Raw genomic sequence first — 18889 nt, 5'->3', positions numbered from 1 at the left:
CCTGTGATCCCGACTGTGGGCAGTGTGGGTCATTCGTTTGGGCGTGTGTGCAGAAGCATCCTGTGCCTGAAGCAGACGGTTTGTTTTCACCCTGCCTGGGTCCTGCGCACGGGCGTGGTAGTGAGTGAGCACCCCCACGCCGCTGTACTGTTTCTCCAGTAGCATGAAGCAGCATCTGTCAAATGCTGGGTATAGTCGTGCACTGGAACAGGCGCAGTGTCTTCGATGGGTGTTGTAAGCAGAGCGCATGAATCATTAAAGTGATTTGTACTTTCCTGTTATTTACTAAGTACATTCTCTCCTGGCCTTGCCAAATTGGAATCGGAAAACTTCCTCTCGCCATGGCTCCAGCTAGCACACCCTTTAGTGTTAGTTCTGCTGTCTTGTTCTGGATGCCTGCAGGGTCTCTCCGAGTTGTCTTTATTGGTTGGACTGTTGACATTTGTCACTACCTCCGGAGTCACAGGTTTTGAGAGCCATGGCTTTCTTGAGTACTCGTGTGTTTTTCTGGGGACGTGCACAGAGGCTCTCTAGCATAGGCTCTGGTGCTTGCCTTCGTGTTTTATCACATTCAACTAGCTGCTCGTCACATGGGAGAGACTCGCCCCTCGTCGCTGTCACTAGCTAGCTCTCCTTGTGACAGCATTGTAGCTGACTCCATGGACTCGTGCTTCCTTGGGCGCTCTTTGAGCCAGGAAGGCGGTGCAAGCTGTTTTCTGCCTGTCTGTACCTTCATCGCTGTGCTCTGATGCTGGAACTGAACAATACCCGTGCTGTTGTAAAGTGTGCATGGATATAGAAAACGCTGTCTAATCCAGGAATGTTATTGAGACTGAAACGATCAAGGCTTACCTCACATTGTGAGCACATTTCTTCAAGCCTCACTGTAAGCCTCACTCAGGACTCTTCTGTCTCAGCTCTCCTCAGACCCCATTCTCCGCATCCACATGGTCTTAGCATGGAAACATGCCACCTTTGCTTATGCGGCTCACTGCCTGGGGTGCAGCTAAGAATTCCCCATTCACTCAGCAGATGCTTACTGAACATCTGCTGTGTCAGATTTCCAGCCAAACCCAGCTGCAGAGGTGAGGAGCCCTTTCAAAACAATGCCCTGGTGGGCGAGCATGTCTCAGCCTTTCCCACTTAGGATAAGATGGTGCTGGGGGCTTCCAGTGGGCGCCGCTAATTCTCCGTGACTGCACGTGATGCTTCAGCTTCAGACTGCCCAGTGCTTTGTCCTTGTTCTCCCAAACACGCCCTCGGGGCAATGGCTTTTCTCCACGTCCCTCTTCCCTGAGAGTTGATTCCTTCAGGCATTAAGATAGACAGGTCTGGTTTTGGATTCATCTTTGGGTAACCCCTAGTTCCCAGTACAGTATTGTGTTTATTTTTAAATTTATTTAAATACTTGTCTTGTTCTGTACAGGTAAATTTAGTATTAAGTGATAAAATATAAAATTGTAACAGAAGAAATTAGAGTTGAGATCATTGTTGGAGTAGAAATGGATAAAGCCAGATCTAAAATCAGTTTGCCTTACATAAAACCTAAGGTAGTAAAAGATTCTGTTGTCTGCTGGAAGAAATCTGTACCTTTTGACTCTTGGTTTCCCAGTATCTAGTACAAAGAAGGGAACTGTGCTTTATAGAATGGGCATAAAATGTAATGAAAAGAAAGTTGGGTGGGTGATGCCTGCCTTCAGTCCCAACACTCGGGAGGCAAAGGCATCTCTGAGTTCCAGGACAGCCAGGGATACACAGAGCAACCATGCTAGAAAACCTAATAATGACAATAATAATAATAATAATAACAATAATAATAATAATAGAAAGCGTATACTAGTTTCCAAGGACAGAGAGCTCTTGGACCACCCTGAGTGTTACGTAATAACCCTGTCCAAATTAGCCTGGTAGCTTTGCTGAGGCTGTTCCCAGAAGTTTCTCAGTATAGTTAGTACGACAACATCTACAAAAAGCCACCGCCTGAATGGGTGTGGCAGCCCATGTCTGTGATCCTGGCATGGGGAGTAGAGGCAGGCACATCGGGGATTCAAGACCCAGCCTTAGCTACAGACTGTGAGTTCAAGGCCAACTTGAGCTACACAAGAGCCAGTCTCAAAGCGTAAACAAACCAAAAAGCCACATCCGTCAGATATTTGAACTTTCCTTAGGATGATCATCTGTAAACTTCTAACTCCATGTGGGCGTCTTTAGGAAATAGAAATCTGGTATCCTCATTATCCTGACACTCCTACCCCGATCTCTTACTCTGGTCAGTCAAGAACATTTTGCCTTTTTACTCTGTTTTGTCTGAAGCTTGTATAATAAAACAATGCCCTTTTCTCATATACAGTTAAAGTGAACTATTCACTCTGACTTACAGATGCCTGTCTTAGCATTCCCAGCATGCCTCTGCCCACTTTGAATCACTTCACACAACCTTGACTTACTTGCCCCATCTATTTGGATTGGTAAGCCTGTTACCTGCTTTAATTCAATGAGTCTAGTTAGACAAATGTATATTCAGAACTTAATGTTAGGCAAGCAAATAAATAAGCTGACATCAAACTTTGACCGAAGCTCTCAGCCTTCCAATGTATTCAAGCCTAAACCAGAGTACTACAGAATTCTTTTTCAGAACTGGTCAAAAATTGAGGTAATACCAAGGTGGAGGCCCATGCCCTTAGTCCCATCAGCACATAGGAGGCAGAAGCAGGTGGATCCTATCCATTGGGCACTCCACTTCTGTTTTGGCTTTAGAAAGAGAAGACATCATGTTCTTCCGAATGTGAGAGGGTCCATTGAAGTGCCCCCTCACCGCTTCAGTCCGAACTCACAAAGGGGTTCAGCTTCATTCTGGCTTGGCTGCTCTAGTGATGGCAGCAAAAGGCAAGAGCTTTGTTTCCTATTTAACAAGCCTCAGAATAACCTCTGTTTCCCTCAGGAGACAAAGCAGAGTTCAGGTGTTTACACTGCATCTTTGCAAGGTCAGTGCACAGCAGAGGTCTGCTTTTTTCCCAGTGTAGGCTGCTGCACTGGGTGCCTTACCCTGTCCTGTCTTTGGAAATGGAATGGCCTAGATTTGCAAAGTCCTCTCTCGGGTTTGCTCAGATTATCATATCTCTTAGAAATCATGAGATTCTATACCAGATTCCCAAGTCTTTGGACGCCCAGTAATGTGGCACACATCCCAGCACTGGAGAGGTTGAACCAAGAGGATTCTGAGTTCAAGACCAGCCTTGGGTTCCACAATGAGTGTCTCTAAAATCCATTTTTGGAAACCCTCTTTGGGGTTGAAAATATTACTTGAGTTGTATAACTATCACCTTAAATGCGCAAATGTTACATGCGCAGTTAAGACCTCTCTTCACTGAGTAGCAGCTTCCTGGCTCTATGTGTATCTGATGGAGCTAGTTTTTGTTCAGATCAGTGAGCCTGTGAGACCAGAGCTCACGTGCAGGAGAACAGTGAGACCGAGAGGCAGTGTCACTAACTCTGACCCCCGAGACGATGGCGTGGGAAAACAGGCCTGCATGTGTTAGGGAGAGCTGTGTCTGTTCTCACAGCTTTGGGTACGTGAGGCAGTGCCCCAAAGGTGTCATGACAGACTGGAAGCGTGACTCTAGTGAGATGTCTACACAAGTACCGAAGCCTCTGAGGTGATCTTTACCAATAACATAAGAGAGAAGCTTGTCAGATGAGTTCCTTCAAGTGTTTAAGGAAGTCAGCACTCACTAAATACTATTTTCCTTGGTTTCTACATCCATGGACCAAAGAGTTAGACTGGGTGTGTGATGGGTGCAGGAAAGCAGGAGGCAGTTGCTCAGGGAATGATTATTATGGGAGGTGATAAGAGCTATATCTGAACACCATGGCTAAGCTGTGACAAAGCAGGGAAGTGTGAATGTCAGGTTGAGAGTGAGAAGCAAGGAGACTGACGGGAAAAGCCAGGGCCAGAAATGACTGTCACTGTCCCGTGTGCCACACTCCAGAATCTCAACAACATAGCCTCAGAAAGCTTCCCTGGGCCTGGCAGAGGCTCAGCTTACCAAAGTGCTTGCCATGCAAGTATGAGGACCAGCTCCAAATAAAGACCCAGGGGTGTGGGCAAGCACCTACAACCCCAGTGCTGGGGAGTGGAGTGGCAGGACCCCTAGGCATCCTGGCTAGTCAGTCTTAAACCAGCGAGCCTCAGTTTCAGCAAGAGACCCTGCCTCAAACAGTAAGGTGTCGACTGGGGGGATGGCCCAGTGGATAAAAGCACTTGCTGCAACAAACTGAGCTAGTCTCAGATTCTTAGAACATACAAGACAAACCGTGTGTACTACGGTGAGATGAGAGATGATGGATGGGGGAATAACCCGAATCTGTGCCTGCATGGCCCACATGGCAGACAGCAGAACAGAGAGACCCTCCCTCAAAGCAGGTAAGAACTGACCCCTGAAAGTTGTCTTCTGGCCCCTACATGTGGACACACACACACACACACTCGGAGTACAGTTGAGGAAAACGCTTAATGTGTTAACTTCTGACATCCACAAGAATGCCTTCTGGGATGGTGGTCCGTAGGACTCTGGCCCTGCTCAGCTAGCTATGTATAAGAGTGAGGACAGCAAACCAAGTAGAGTGGCTCATACCTGAGACAGGAGGATTGCTGTAAATTCAGCTCAATCTGGTCTACACAAGTGAGCTCCAGGGCAGCAGAGCTACCTAGCTCATGTCTCAAACAAAGCTGAAAGATTGTGCTAGGAGGCTCAAATGCTGCAGAGGAGGGTCCAAGACCTAATACCCCACTCCATCATCTACTCCTTGACCTAGTTTCCAATGAGAAGGTGAAGTCTCTGGAGTCAGGAGTTGGCGTCTCCTTCTGTTCCTCCCACAATGGGTCGGAGCACATATCTGCCCTTGCTCATTCAGAGATGCCACTGAAGATATTTTCCAGGACCAGTAAGGACAGCTCAGGAAGAGAGTTCTGCTCCTCAGCAAGTACTTGTACTGCCAGGCAGTGGTGCACACCTTTAACCCCAGCACTCAGGAGGCAGAGGCAGGCAGCTCTGAGTTCGAGGCCAGCCTGGTCTACATAGTTCCAGGACAGCCAGAGCTACACAAACCATTCCTCAAAAAGAAATAAACCAGAAATAGTTGTACTAAAAAAAAATGTAAAATCATTAAAGCTACAGGCAGCATGCTTACTTCCATTTTACAAAAGAAGAAAGTGTCATGTGGCGCAGCAGCCTTTCCACTGATGTGGCCCTACAGGGTAGGTCAGTCGGCCTATGTATGATAAGCCAGGCCCTCCAAAGGGTGCCACTGCTAGGAGACAACTCCTCCCTCCCTTCCCCATCATCATGTCCCCAATCTGGGCACAGAACTTTTCCAGGTTGCCCGGTGTGTGCCATTTGTGAGAGCAGAGCAGTACAAGCAAGGCTCAGATGGTTTGAGACAGGAGGTGACAGGAGGTGACAGGATTCTTCCATTGGAGTTCCTCTGCCGGATGATGCCAAACACATGCTGCCAAAAGCAGGGCTTCTTGTTCCACTTTAGCTTTAAGGAGAAGCCTCGAGGGCTGGTGATGGCAGAAGGCTGTGTCGGAGGCCAAGGAGAGCCTTGGGAACCACCTTTGCTGGGGGTGATGCCACACCCACCACACCCCAGGTGACTGGTGGGCTTCAGCTAGAAATCTCCGGGAGGCAAGGGTGTGTGGGCGGAGCCTGCAGGGGGCGGGGCTCTGGGGAGGAGCGAGCTCCGCTCAAGCAGGCTCCGCTCCAGACTGTAGTTTAAAAGGCTGGAAGGCGGGCTTCGGGAGCTGGGATCCTGAGAGTGCCAGAAGGAAACCTGTTTGGCACAGCCATGGTCCGCCAGGCAGGGAGCTCTTGGCTGCTCCGTGGTCTCCTGCTCTTCGCATTGTTCGTTTCCGGCGTCGCCCCATTCAACTGGGATCTCCCGGAGCCCCGCAGCCGAGCAAGCAAGATTCGAGTGCATCCTCGGGGCAACCTTTGGGCGACTGGTAAGTGTTAGGGGACCCGACAAGAGTGTCTCATTCACCTTGGTCCTCAGTTTCCATTTCAATCCTCTGGGAGCTCTTAGTAGCGGAGCTCCTGCAGACCCCGGGGGCTCCTCAAGTTTAACAGATGGGAATCTTGAGATCCTAGCTACTCACAGACTTGGCTAAGATAACCCACTCAGCAAGTTTAAGACAGAGTTGGGCCAGCATCTTAGATCTGGTTACCAGTCGATCCCCCTTCCCTTAGGCAGACTACCAGGTCTTCTCACCTCGTGTCTTCTCTACACATCCATCTAGAGGCACCTTCTCCACTTCCTCCCCTGGCAGGTAATCTCTCTGGTCCCTGGCTATCAACCCTTCTTCTGTTCTCCAGTGGGTCAGGAAAAGCTGAGGATGTCAGCTTTGCCTCCACCCAGAGATCTGTAGCTTCTTGCTAAGGAGAATGTTTCCTGTCTTCCCTCTGTGAGAGCTGAAAGGTAGAATAAACCCGAACTGGGTTATGGTAATAGGGTCCTCATCCCTAGCTTCCACGTACCTTGGCACCTCCTTTCCTTAGGCCACTTCATGGGCAAGAAGAGTCTGGAACCCCCAAGCCTGTCACTGGTGGGGACAGCACCCCCTAACACCCAGAGGGACCAGAGACTACAGCTGAGTCATGACCTGCTCAGGATTCTCCTGCTAAAGAAAGCTCTAGGCATGAACAGCAGTGGCCCAGCTCTCCCGGTCCAGGTAAGTCCCTTCCCCAGGACCAGCACAGAAGAATTGCCACCCAGCATGGGTTCAGGGTGGAACAGCCTAGCCAGAGCAGAATGCAAATGGATTCCACAAAGCCAGGGTCCCAGGGCTCAAAGGAGGAATTCCCAAAGAATGGAATATTCTGGAAAATGACGCAGCAGACTACAGGGGAAAGAAGTTCCTCTCTGCCCATCCCCAGTCTGAAGTCACAGACTAGGAGCACTCTAGCCCTTAAATAGTGTTCTCCAGGCCGTACCGCCTTGTCCACCCCAGCTGCCATCCGGCATATTAGCCAAGCCCACCTTTGCCGTGCCAGTCTGTGCCCGTGTCCGGAGCAAGTTGTGATCCCCGAGGCCTAGAGTGGTGACAGCTCAGAAGCAGCCTGCTTTCCAACCCCCATCTGTTTCCCAGTGCTCCTGACAGCAAGGCTCTGAGGGCTGTGTGCATTGAGGATGCTTAGCACACCCCTGGTCTCTGCCCACCAGATGCCAGGAGCACGTCCACCCCCTCCTCACCAGGTTGTGATAATCAAAATTCCCTCCGGACCAAAAACAATGCACTTGCCTGCAGTCCCAAATCCCTCAGAGGATGAGGCAGGAGGATGGGAGTTTGGGAAAAACAAAAAAACCAAGGCCTCAGACAATAGTGTTGGTGTCCCCCAGGTGGAAGCGGGCTAGAATCACTGTTGGCTGTAAAGCATTGCCCTGTGCTGCTCAAGGCCTTAGGCTTCTGCCTGGTTGGGTGGCAGTTCCTCCATTCTTGGCTCTGGTGTCATCCCCACTGCACACTACTGTCCTGCTGCTGTGTGCAGGGTAGAACGCATGCTGAGGCCATACCGAGCTAAGCAGCTAGGTGACCTTAGAAATATGTCCTTCATCAAACAGAAACAACAGGCCCACCTCCCAGTAGATGAGATCATTTGTGGCACATGTTCTGTCCAGTGCTGGTCACATAGAGAGCTCTCAGTAAGCATGTCTGCAAGCTCCTGGCAGGACTTTCTGATGACCCCCTTCCTATCCTGCACTGTGCTTAGCACTGTGGGCACATGCTCAAAGAGACATTCCTTAGAAGCCTACCTCCAGTTCCAGCAAGCATCCCAAGAAACTCAAATGCAAAAGGAGAAGCTTGGGCTGGCTGAGTCCGGGGGGGTGGGGGGTGGGAGGAAATGAGAGAGAGGGGGGAGGGAGGGAGAGAAAGAGAGAGAACACATCACCTCTAGGGACATTGTTTTGAAAGCCTGAAATACCAAGACCAACCAGAGAATCTCAGAGGAAGCAACAGTGCCAAAGCCAGTGTCGGAGAGAATGGGAGCGAGGTCTAGAGCAGAGTTTGGGGGGTAAGGCATGTCGCCGACACTTGTCCAATGCCTTGGGCTTGATTTCTGTGATGTCCTTCAGTTGTCATGACTGCCCTGTGAAAGTTGGGGCTGTATTCTCCTCGGGTCTTTCAGGGGAGAGCCTGCTGCCACTGCCTTCCTGTATACACTCAGCATGCCCCTGATTTGTGGACCCCAGGGTCAAGTCTTTTCTTTTGCCTTCAGCACAGGAGGCTGCGGGAGCCGATACTGAAGAAGTGATGCCAACAGCGGAGCAAGCGCCACGCCGGGCTTAGACTGTGTCCATCCAGGGAAACTGATGAATGGAACCCTAGCAGTCTGGATGTAAATCCTAAGCTCGGGCGTGTTACAGTTACTCTGCTTTCTGATTGGGTCACCAGGGATGATGTGGACAGAGTCTTTCCTGCTGTGTGCCTTGCTTCCCTGGTGAAGTTGTGAATAAAAACACTGTTCTTTACACAGACTGTCTGGGCCTCTCCTTCCACCCACATTTGAGGAAAGAGGGAAGGGCTCTGGAGGCATGTTCAGAAAGATGGGTTAGTCTTGGGAAAGCCCCATCACCCCTCACCAAGGCACCAGCCAGATAATGAGTGGTTGCCAACTCTTAGCATTAGTGTTGGCTGCACTGACCCATTACCAGCCATGAGTTCTGCTACCAGAGGAAGTTTCTCTGCCTGCAATCGGAGGCCTGCACTACACTGGCCCCGTCTTTCATCCCCATGGCAAACTTTAGTGCAGTACTTGGTACATATGGGAGAGAATCACCTTGGAATCCAGCCCTACTGTGTTCTTATTCTCTGGATGTGGGGTTTTCCATCCATGTCGCCAAAGTTATCAAATAAAAATTAAATTGAAATGTCAGATACTTTATCGATAGTGTCTTCTTTAACGTAGACTGGCTTCGAATTCCCTATGTGTCAGATGATGACCTAAAACTTCTGATCCCTCTGTGTCCTGGAATCACAGTCGTGCGCCACCACCCTAGGTTTTTGTGTGTTTTTTTAACGTGGTACTAGAAAGCTAACTCCGTGCATGCTAGGCAAGCACTCTAGCCACTGAGCTCCATCCTCAGTCCAACAAGATTCCTTTCATTTAAAAAAAAAAAAATCCTAAAGTATCCTACACGGACATATTCACGCAAACTTTTAAATTAACTGTTCACCTAAAGTTGCAAGTCTCTATTGTACCGGGCTTTGGGACACTGACAGCTCTTTGATTGCACATACATGACCCTAAGGCGTATATTTGTTGTCTCCGACCCTGCTTGTAACTTACATCGATGAATTTGGGTTTTTTGCATCGTTTTCACCAGGACTTTGCACACAAAACCGAAGAAACATCAACAGAGCTTCGCGCAGCTCTGAGCGCTCAGGACCCAGCTAAGCGGAAGGCCACGCCCTCTCCTCGCGAGAACGCGCGCCTGCCCAGGAAGTCTGGCTGGCGGAAGTGGAGCGACGGAAGCCACAGTTGCTATGGAGCTCGCAGAGGACTGGCTCGTGGAGTCTTTGCGCTTGTAAATCGGGCCGTGGGCGGGTCTGATGGGCAATGGGAGAGGGCGCGGGCTGTTGTGGGCTCGCGGGCAGTGCACAGGCACGGACGGACAGAGGTCCTACTCTCCGGCCTCTAGGTCTGGGATGCTCAGTCCTTTGTAAGCAAGTAATGCAACCTGATCCGTGCTTGTGCCGACTGCTAGATTAACTTGAACACAGATTCTCCTACTGATTGTTCATCTCAACTTGGGGAAATCAATTTTGTGGGAGTTCCACAGGTGAGGAACCAGGCTCGGTTCCTTATGGTCAGTCTGGTCCTATACACCAGGGAGTAAAATGCAGAATAAAAGATTCAGCCCCTTGTCTACCTAACTCCAGAACCTGGATCCACCAATCCTTCAGCAATCTCAGAGTTCTTGGTTAGCTGTGATTTTTGTCTCCCTCTCCTGCAGGTACCAAGACTTCCATGCATTTGACCTCTCAGGAGCCACTCGAGTCCTTGAGTGGGTTGGTGAAAAAGGTAATACACCTTGCCTGCCACTGTTTCTGCCTCTCGGGCTGAGTTTTAAAATCTGAGCCTTTAGAGAGACCCATTCAACTTTCATCCCCTGACAAGGCTGCTCAGAGAATGGGGAAGGTAGTTATCCTTTGGGGAAATTTATAGACCCATGATATTTCTAATACTTTGTCATAGTTACTGTTTTGTTTCAGGAGTTTTTGTTGCTGGTTATGAAAGTTTGAAAAAAAATGAGATTCTTCATTTGATACTACCTCTCAGACTCTCTGTAAAAGAAAACCAGGTAACTTAAATAGAGAAGCTGATTATATGTGTCAATGTATTATGCATTTCTGTAGGGTACACCCACCAGGTAACAAGTACTTGGGTCAGCCCTTAAAGTCCACAGAAGGAGCTGGGTGGAGGTGGTGCATACCTATAATCCCAGCACTTGGGAGGCAGAGGCAGGTGGAGCTCTGTGAGTTCAAGGCCAGCCTGTTCTACAGTTCCAGGACATCCAAGGTAGCACAGAGAAATCCTGTCTCAAAAAAGAAAAACAAAACCAAAGCCTAGTAGAAAGAGGCTCCTGTGCATAGGGATGAATGCTAAGGAAAGTCAGGTCTTTATCGAAAATAGACTCAGGGGGCTAGAGAGATGGTTCAGAGGCTCAGAGCACCAGCTGCTTTTCCAGAGGATCTGCATTTGGTTCCTGGCACCCACACTGCAGCCACTGCAGTTCACAGCTTTCTATAACTCCTGTTCAGGGCACCCAGCACCCTCTTCCGGCCTTCAAGGGCACCAACTGCGCACATGGTGTCCAGCCATGCTGCAGGCAAAGCATCCATATACATAAAATAAATTTAACAAATAGATCTAGAACCTTGAGAAGTAGCCAGTGTAGTGCTCAGCATGGGCACGACCTCTTTCATCTCAGTCCAACTCTCAGAGAGTAGCCTAGGGAGCTGGTAGAGTAGGGGTTATTGGAAGCCATGTGGATGAGTAAGGTCACCTGGGATGAAGGTGTAGGACCTGAGCCAGTAGGAATAGAACCTTAAGGGGCATATTTAAATGATGCAGAGAAAGGATATTCTCTGAAATAGAGAGAAAAGAAGGTGCGAGTGGTAGCTATGTAAGTGTAACTAGTGGCTGCTGCTAACCAGCCAGGGTTAGACAGAACTTGTCTCAAAGAACAAAGAAGAAAAACAGTTGGATGTGCCTAATAGAGTGAACAAGTGTTACATGTCGTTCTGTCTTTATTGCTAGGAAGACCCACCTTGCTTCTAGTGGGCAGGTGAGTGGTTGGTAGTAGTAATCTTTGTCTTCTTGGCTGAGGCTGTTTGTCTTCTGTGACTCCTCTAAGAAGCTGTAAACTGGTTTTGCCCTATAATCCAAGGTCTGGGACAGGCTAGAAGAAGGCTTAGAGACAGGCAGGAAAAAAAGAAGCTGAACATGTACGTATTTACACACCTGCTGGTCCAGCTGAGTGACTTTGATGCCTCCTTCCCTGGTGCTCATCTGAAGTGTTTGTTTGAAAAGCAGGTACTGAGCAGGGCATGGTGGTGCACACCTTTAATCCCAGCCTGGTCTACAGAGCCAGTTCCAGGACGACCAGGGCTACATAGAGACTTTGCCTAGAAAAGCCAAAAAGGAAAGGGAAAGCCTGTGCTGTCTGATTGCCCCATCCCTTTGATTCTAGGGCTTATACCCAGAGAGGGACTTCACAGTGCGCCACGGAGGATTTTCAGACAGATCTGTCTTTGACCTAAAGCACGTGCCAGATACCAGGTATGGCCAGTCTGTCCCAGACTTTCCATTCTGTGGTGATTGCAGGAAATGCTCTGCATTTTTATCAGCATGCCCTTTCCTCAGCTCACAGACGTAAGTGGGTGTTCATGGTGCCACGGTTCACACAGATTTGCCATCTGAAGAAATCATTAGCTTGGCAGCCATTTCAATTAGTAGAGCCTACACAAGTCTATGGAGCCACTCCAGAGTGGGAAAGTTCTCTGAAGCTTGTCCGAGAGCTGGCAGACCCCTGTAGGAATTCAGGTTTTAGTCAGGGTTCTGTGTTCAGCCTTTCCTACTTGTGTCCTTTCTAGGTGACCGTTATGACCTGTGGCAGCCTGTGGCTCTCTGAGTTGTGATCCTGTCCCTAAAGCAGGGAGAGCCTGCTCCTCTGTTGCATGCGGGCAGCTGGTCCCAGGGCTCCTGAGTGGGCTGGAGAGGAAAGGCTGTTGGGGTGAGGGCTGACTTCCCTGTCAGGACTCAAGATGGTCCGTCTCTCTGGAACAGGTTGCTGGTGACCAGTGGACTCCCAGGGTGTGGCATACAAGTGTGGCAAGTGAGAGAAGACAGTGGTAAGTGAAGTTCACTTGTTGGAAGGTGAGGTTTTAGGAAAGTGACTCACACTCCTGTCTCTTAGCTGAGCCGGTAAGAAAGTACTTAAGGGAGGGGGCGGGACAGCACGGCTCTGCATACTATGCGAAACAACGAAGATGAGTTAGCGTCCACAGTGCAGCAGACAGGCCTAACGGGCTTCTTTAAACTCCCTCCAGGAGTTGAGTTTACCACCCAGCCGCTGGCCGAGCCCCGAGAGAGCCAGGGCCTCTCTGCTGGACATGGGCTGAGGAAGGCTGAGCTAGAGCCACTCCGGAGCACTCAGCTCTTGGAGGAGGTCCCTCCTTTTACAGAGTGCTACTTCCGGGGAAGGCAAGTCACAAGTGAGCAAGATGCTCACTGGCAGTGTCTTACAGAGAGAACAGGAAGTGTTAGCTGTCCCTTGTCAGTGTTAGGAAGTCCCCTTGTAGGGATTAGCAATGGGACTGCAGGTCCTTGTCAGGCAGACACCAAGAGCATGCATCCCTCCCTCCTCCAGTGAGAGACATCTCACAGCAGGAAGCCGGCCATGGCACCCTGTCTCCACAGAGCTTCCCAGCAGCAGCTGTTACTTCACTGCTGCACTCACTGTGCAGGCTTATCCCCGACCACTGCTCTCTCAGTACTTGTCTGTGTTGTCCTTGTGATGCTCACCTATGCTCGTGGGAGGTTTTTGTTGTTGCTGCTGGGGTGTTGTTGGTTTTTTTTTTTTTTTTTTTTTTTTTTTTTTTTGATGTTTCAAGGCAGGGTTTCTTCTCTGTGTAGCCCTGGGTATCCTGGAACTTGCTCATGTAGACCAGGCTGGCCTCAGAGATCTGCCTGCCTCTGCCTTCCTGTAAAAGGCTGGGACTAAAGGTACCCCCCCCATCTGGCTTATTGCTGCTGTTTTAATGGGGGTATGCTTTACCTACCAAATGACTCATCTGTTTTCAGTGTACAGGTCAGTGATTTTTAAAGATAAAATCTGTTGACCCTCTCGTGTGTTCTCTTGTATCTGACCTCCGTCCCTGAGCAGATGCATTTTAAGACTGTCCGTGTTCCAGCGCACATCAGCGATTTGTTCCTTTATTGCTGATACCGTGCCCTTAGTATGGCACGTTTTTTCTGCCTCTTCCAGCCCTAGTGTGCAAATCCTAATGTGGACATACATTGCTGAGGTCGGTGGTTAGGAGCTCTTCCTGCTGTCCAGATGACCTGGGTTTGGTTCCCAGCACATCTGCTTGTCACGTAGCTCACAGGCCCTGCTACTTCAGCTCATGGGGACCAGGTACCCTCAGACCTCTGTGAGCATGTGCACAGAAACTCATGTAGATAGAGGCGCGCGCGCGCACACACACACACAATTTTACTTATGTCCCACTAGCAGTGGGCAAGAGTTACCATTTTTCCATGTGCTCACTGACACTTGTCACTGTCTCTGGGTGCCTAGGGATTAAACCTTATGCCTACAGGGCAAGCACTTCTCTCTAACCGTAGCTTTTCTGTCAAAGCCATTCTCACGGGTGTGGTATTTATTATGTATCACTGTAACTTCTGTTTGCATTTTCCCGCTGAACATCTTGCATGTGGTTTTGAAGCCATTCACTTATTTGAGTTATAAAAGTTCTTTGTATGTGTTGGATACAAGTTCTTTATTAGATATATTTGCTGATTATGTATCCCAGTTTGGTGGTTTTCTTCTCTTTGGTGTCTTGCTTTTTTTGTTTTGTTTTGTTTTTCTGAGACAGTGTCTCACGATATAATCAGAGCTGTCCTAGAAGTCATTCATGTAGATCAGGCTGGTCTCCATCTCCCAAGTATGTACCACCTCTCCTGGCTCTCTGAGCATCTTAATGTACTGGCTTTGGGTATTAAGTGGGGGTTTTCTAGAGGATGTACTTTTGTTCTGACTGGAGAGAGGGGCTGGACTTGTTTTATGTGTGCAGTTATTGTGGTACTGGACAGAGAGGTCATCTGGGGCCTCATATAGCACTGCTCATGCTAAGACTTTTAAGTAGGTTTCCTCCCTTCCAGCAGAGCTGAAATGCCTCTCCCAGCTCAGAGCAGCAGGTCCCGGGAGCTTCACGCTCCTTGGGATCATAGTGAGAGAGTCAGGGAAGCATGGCCCAGGAGAGCAGCCTTTCTGTGCTCCCTAGGGACAAGCTAATAGCCCCAGGCTCAGCTGTTGTGTCTGCTGCAAGTGCTTTTCAGCTTTATGCCCTGAGGGTCCCATGGGAGCCCAGCCATCCCTGCCCCTGGTGCAGAACTGTCGGGAGGGAACAGTACTCCTGTTCAGCCTCTCAGTACCTCTCACACCCCACCCGCCGTTCTCATCAAGGCCCGTCCTTTAGAACTGAAGAAGCACACAGAGCTTCCTCTCCACACATGTGGACGTGAAATAGTGAGTTCTGGTTTTGGAGAAAGAAAATTCAAAGCAGAAAACAAGATTTCTCTTTTCAGTAGTTTGTGCAGCAAATACTTGTTCCAAACTGTTCCCCGTGACAGCGACGGAAGTGTCAAGTGAATCAGCACTCGGGAGATAGAGGCAGATGGACCTCATGAGTTTGAGCCAGCCTGGTCTACATAGTGAGACCCATCTCCAAAACTTAAATTAAAAAAAAAGTCAGATGATATAGAACAGAGACTAGAAACAGCTAACCTGGCAGCCCGAGCCTGAGACGCACAGTGAGCCACAGACGTGAGACCCAAACAAAAGCTAAAACACATTCACATCAGTACCAGGTCAGAGACAGGAGGAGACGGAGTGCGAGCCAGACTGGACCACGTAGCAGGACCCTGTCTCAAAAAGAAAAGAAGAAGAAAAGGTCTAGCAAGATGGCTCAGCGGGCAAAGGCACTTGCTTCCAAGCCTGGCCATCTGGCAATCTAAATTCAATCCCAGAACCCACACAGTGGACAGAAAAAACCGACTTCCTGCAAGTTGTTCTCTGACCTTCACACAGGCACCATGGCACACATACAGTAATAAGCAAAGTAAGTGATATTTAAAGATGAAAACTAAACTAAAATTTTACCTAGTTGAAAATGCATCTTTGATGCATTTTGTTTGAGAGGCTGCCCTTCCTGGTTTCCTGTTTTTATCGGTGACACTGTAGCTAGGAACAGCCAGGTCTGCAGGCTGTCACGGAGCATATTTTGGAAGAAGCAGGACTGGTTTGTGAACTGGGTGCTTGTCACATTTCACTGTAGATGTGACTGACATCAGCAGCGTTGTCCTTTCCCTTTCTTTTCCTTTCTCTTCTCCATCAGACATGTCGGGACAGTGTGATTTCAAGATGGCTGCAGTGACGCATTGTCTCCCATGTATAAAAACAGTTCCTAAAATAATTTATGAGGACACGAAGGGATTCTGGCACTTCAGATATTTGAACAAACCCCAGAATGCCTTTGTCTCAGCACTAGATCAGCAGCCCTTAGCTCCCTCTCTCCCTGACCTTCTAAATGTCAGAGAAGGTTTCTGACCAGCCGGCCTCACTGACATTCTGCACTTTTGCCTCTTCCCCTTTGCTTCAGATGTCATTGAAGTCGTCAGTACCATTGATGTGCAGGACAAAGAGGAGAGTCTCTGGCCTCGGGTCTCTGTCTTCTGCGCTGTGGCGCCTGGAATCCTCCACGGGGCTCGGCTCAGCAGCCTGAGGACTGTGGATGTAGAATCCCAGAAGATCACGTACAGCTCAGGTACTACCACAGCCCCTGCTGGCTCCTCCAGACAGCTCTGTCCCTCAGCCGAGCTCAGCCACTGTGAGACACTGCTCAAGATTTCTGTGCCGGATGCTGGGGAAACCTGGAGCATACAGTGCCAACCCTGGTTTCCCCAGCAGCTGCCAGCAGAGCAGACAGGCAGGATGAGGGGAGGGTTTGGACAGGAGGCATGGCGCAGCCTCCAGCCCTGCCACCCACCAGATCCACCTGACTCCAGCACCTTTTCTTCTTTGCCCTCTGTCTTGTAGGTACAACTGACAGTGAGTCCTTGAGCAGCCTTCAGGTCCTAGACGCAGATACCTTTGCTTTCTGTGGCACCTCAGGTCGACTGGGGCTTGTGGACACCCGCCAGAAGTGGGCACCATTGGAGACTGTCAGCCCCAGTGGAGAGAGATGGTGTGCAGAAGTTAGGAACAAGGGCCAAGGCCCTGGGCCCTGCATTGCCAGCCTTAGCTCAGATGGGCAGCTCTGTCTCTCTGACCCCCGGAATCTCTGTCATCCTGTGATCTCAGCCCAGTGCCCAGTGTTCAAACCTAGCCCTGACCCAGAGCTGCTTCGGGTGACCTGGGCTCCAGGCCTGGACAACTGCTTGGCTATTTCAGGTACTGTTGAGAAACTTACTCCACTGCTTTCTCCCAGAGATGATAGGTGCTTGGGAAGGAACTGTAGTCCCATAGTTACCCTGGCTGCAGTTTAGGTTTCCTATCAGGATGCTAAGGTGGTCTTCAGATTTTTCAAGGCAGGCCCCACCCATCCTGATCCCTGAACTTGCAGCAACCAGCAGTGGCTCTTCCAAACCTCACAGAGGTTCAGGTGTGTTGAGAGACTTATAGATAGTAAGACAGGGGCTGCACTAGACAGATTCTCAGTGAGCTGCTTGTTACTTGTATTTTTGGCTATAGCCATTACAGGCTCCTGAAGCCTGGGGATTCTTGTGAGTTCACGGTCCAGGATCCCAAGAGAACAGAAGAAACATTGTGTCAGGGAGAACAGAAGGACAGCAGGGTGGGATAGGGACAGATGGACAAGAGAGACGAGGCTTCCTCCAGGAGCAGGTGGAAGGATGGGGATCTGGAGCAACTTGAAAGTCTCTGCTGCCTCCATTTCCCATGGAGATGCTGTTATGAGGATAAAGATGTCACAGCCGAAATTGCAGGTGTAGCTCAGTGAAGCTTGCCGTGCGAGCAAGGACCCGAGTAGTTTGATCCCCAGAGCCTATGTAGAAAAGCTAGATGTTCTACAGAGAAACCCTGTCTTGAAAATGTGTGTGTGTGTATACACACATATACATATGTATACACACACACATATAATATATATATATATATGGGAGGGGGGCTGGCTGAAGTGTCCTGTGCTTATAATTCCAGCATCAGGGAGACAGACAGGCAAATTCCAGGCCAATGAAAAGACTCTATATGACAAAAGACAAGGTTTACTGTGCCTGGAAAATGGTACCTAAGGTTTACCTTTCTGACCTCCTCACAAACACAGTGGCCTGAGTATATGATGCATGCTATTACATACTGTGTGGAGTGTGATGGGTTTCCACACTGCTCATGGTGCGTCCCGCACTGGTGCAGGTGCAGGTTGCTTTGTGGGTGATCTGAGTGTCTTGTGACACAGTATGTCCTCCTAGAAAGAGTAGGGTCACATCTCTCCACATCCTTCTCCAGGCTTTGACGGGACGGTACAGATCTATGATGTCACATCATGGGATGGAGAGAAAACCCAAGTGGAGCCTCTCTTCACTCACAAGGGCCACATCTTCCTGGATGGAAATGAGGTTGACTCAGCTCCTCTGGTCACCACCCATACCTGGCACCCCAGCAAGCCCAGAACTTTGTTATCAGCAGCAAGTGATGCCTCTCTGCATGTGTGGGACTGGGTTGACCTCCAGGCCTCCTGATGACAGCAACAGCTTCCCTCATGGGCCTCTGAGAAAAGGACTTGCGCGAGAGGCTGACACAGACTGTGAGTGACCACAAGTCTACCACAGCCGTTGGCTTCAGGCAAGTTAGCCTGCCCCTGTCCATTTTTCTCATCTGTAAAATGAAGGTGTAGTAACTACCACCTAGTACTGTGGGGGGTGTCACAAGAAAATTATGAGAACAGTTGGTAGGGCACATGGTATAACATGGCTGGAAGCAACCGTTGTCTCTAGGAGCTCTACCTCCAAGTGTATAGCAGCAGGCTGTGTTCCTGTCTTCACAGCTTCATGGTGAGAGTCAGGAGAGCTGGAGTGTGAATATGGGTGTGAACCTTCTCACAGAAGGAATCGATGTCTCAGGGCCAATAAACACTGAAAAGAACATCAGTGAGAAGCAGTTAGTAATTTACTTACTTGGTTTTTGTACATGGGATTGACCCCAGGGCTACTGTACTGAGTTATGTCCCAACTGGTTTCTTTTAGCTTTTCCCGGGGTGTGTGTGTGTGTGTGTGTACATGCTGCTTGGGTGTGCACACTCATGAGTATAGGCACCAAGAAGTTCTGGGAAGGTGGGTTCACCCTGAGGCCTCTTTGCTTGGCTAACGGATGCACCTTGCTTGCCTTGTGCACACGTGACCCCTCTGCATGCTGACTGGAGTAAGCTCTGTCTTCTTTGCTGTTGGATATGGGTCCCATCCTTATGACCTTATTTAACCTCAGTCTCTCTGGGGGTCGGGACTTCAGTGTATGAATTTGCAGGGGTACACTCTTCCTTCCACAGCACATAAAAATATTTGGAGATAAGAAAAACCTAACAACTTTT

At 49.4% G+C, this 18889-nt stretch overlaps 2 protein-coding genes across 2 annotated transcripts; both read left to right on the top strand.

Moving 5' to 3' along the window:
• Positions 1-5847: 5847 nt before the first annotated feature.
• NMB (neuromedin B) lies at positions 5848-8407 on the top strand (the record flags this gene model as incomplete). The annotated part of the gene is given in 5 exon segments (XM_080914462.1): positions 5848-6004; positions 6558-6730; positions 8282-8313; positions 8346-8387; positions 8389-8407. Coding segments are annotated over 5 exon segments (423 nt in total).
• A 1132-nt stretch (positions 8408-9539) lies between these two features.
• On the top strand, positions 9540-18377 carry WDR73 (WD repeat domain 73). The gene is made up of 8 exons (XM_080913950.1): positions 9540-9585; positions 10015-10082; positions 10274-10362; positions 11755-11843; positions 12351-12415; positions 15947-16111; positions 16384-16737; positions 17812-18377. Exons 1-8 carry the CDS (start codon positions 9545-9547, stop codon positions 18042-18044), a joined length of 1104 nt encoding a protein of 367 aa, XP_080770076.1. The 5' UTR covers positions 9540-9544; the 3' UTR covers positions 18045-18377.
• The last annotated feature ends 512 nt before the right edge of the window (positions 18378-18889 follow it).

Source organism: Micromys minutus, assembly GCF_963924665.1.
Source record: "Micromys minutus genome assembly, chromosome: 3".
NCBI lineage: Eukaryota > Metazoa > Chordata > Mammalia > Rodentia > Muridae > Micromys > Micromys minutus.
Note: the sequence above shows the minus strand (reverse complement) of the source record. Positions and strands in the feature narration are given on the sequence as shown.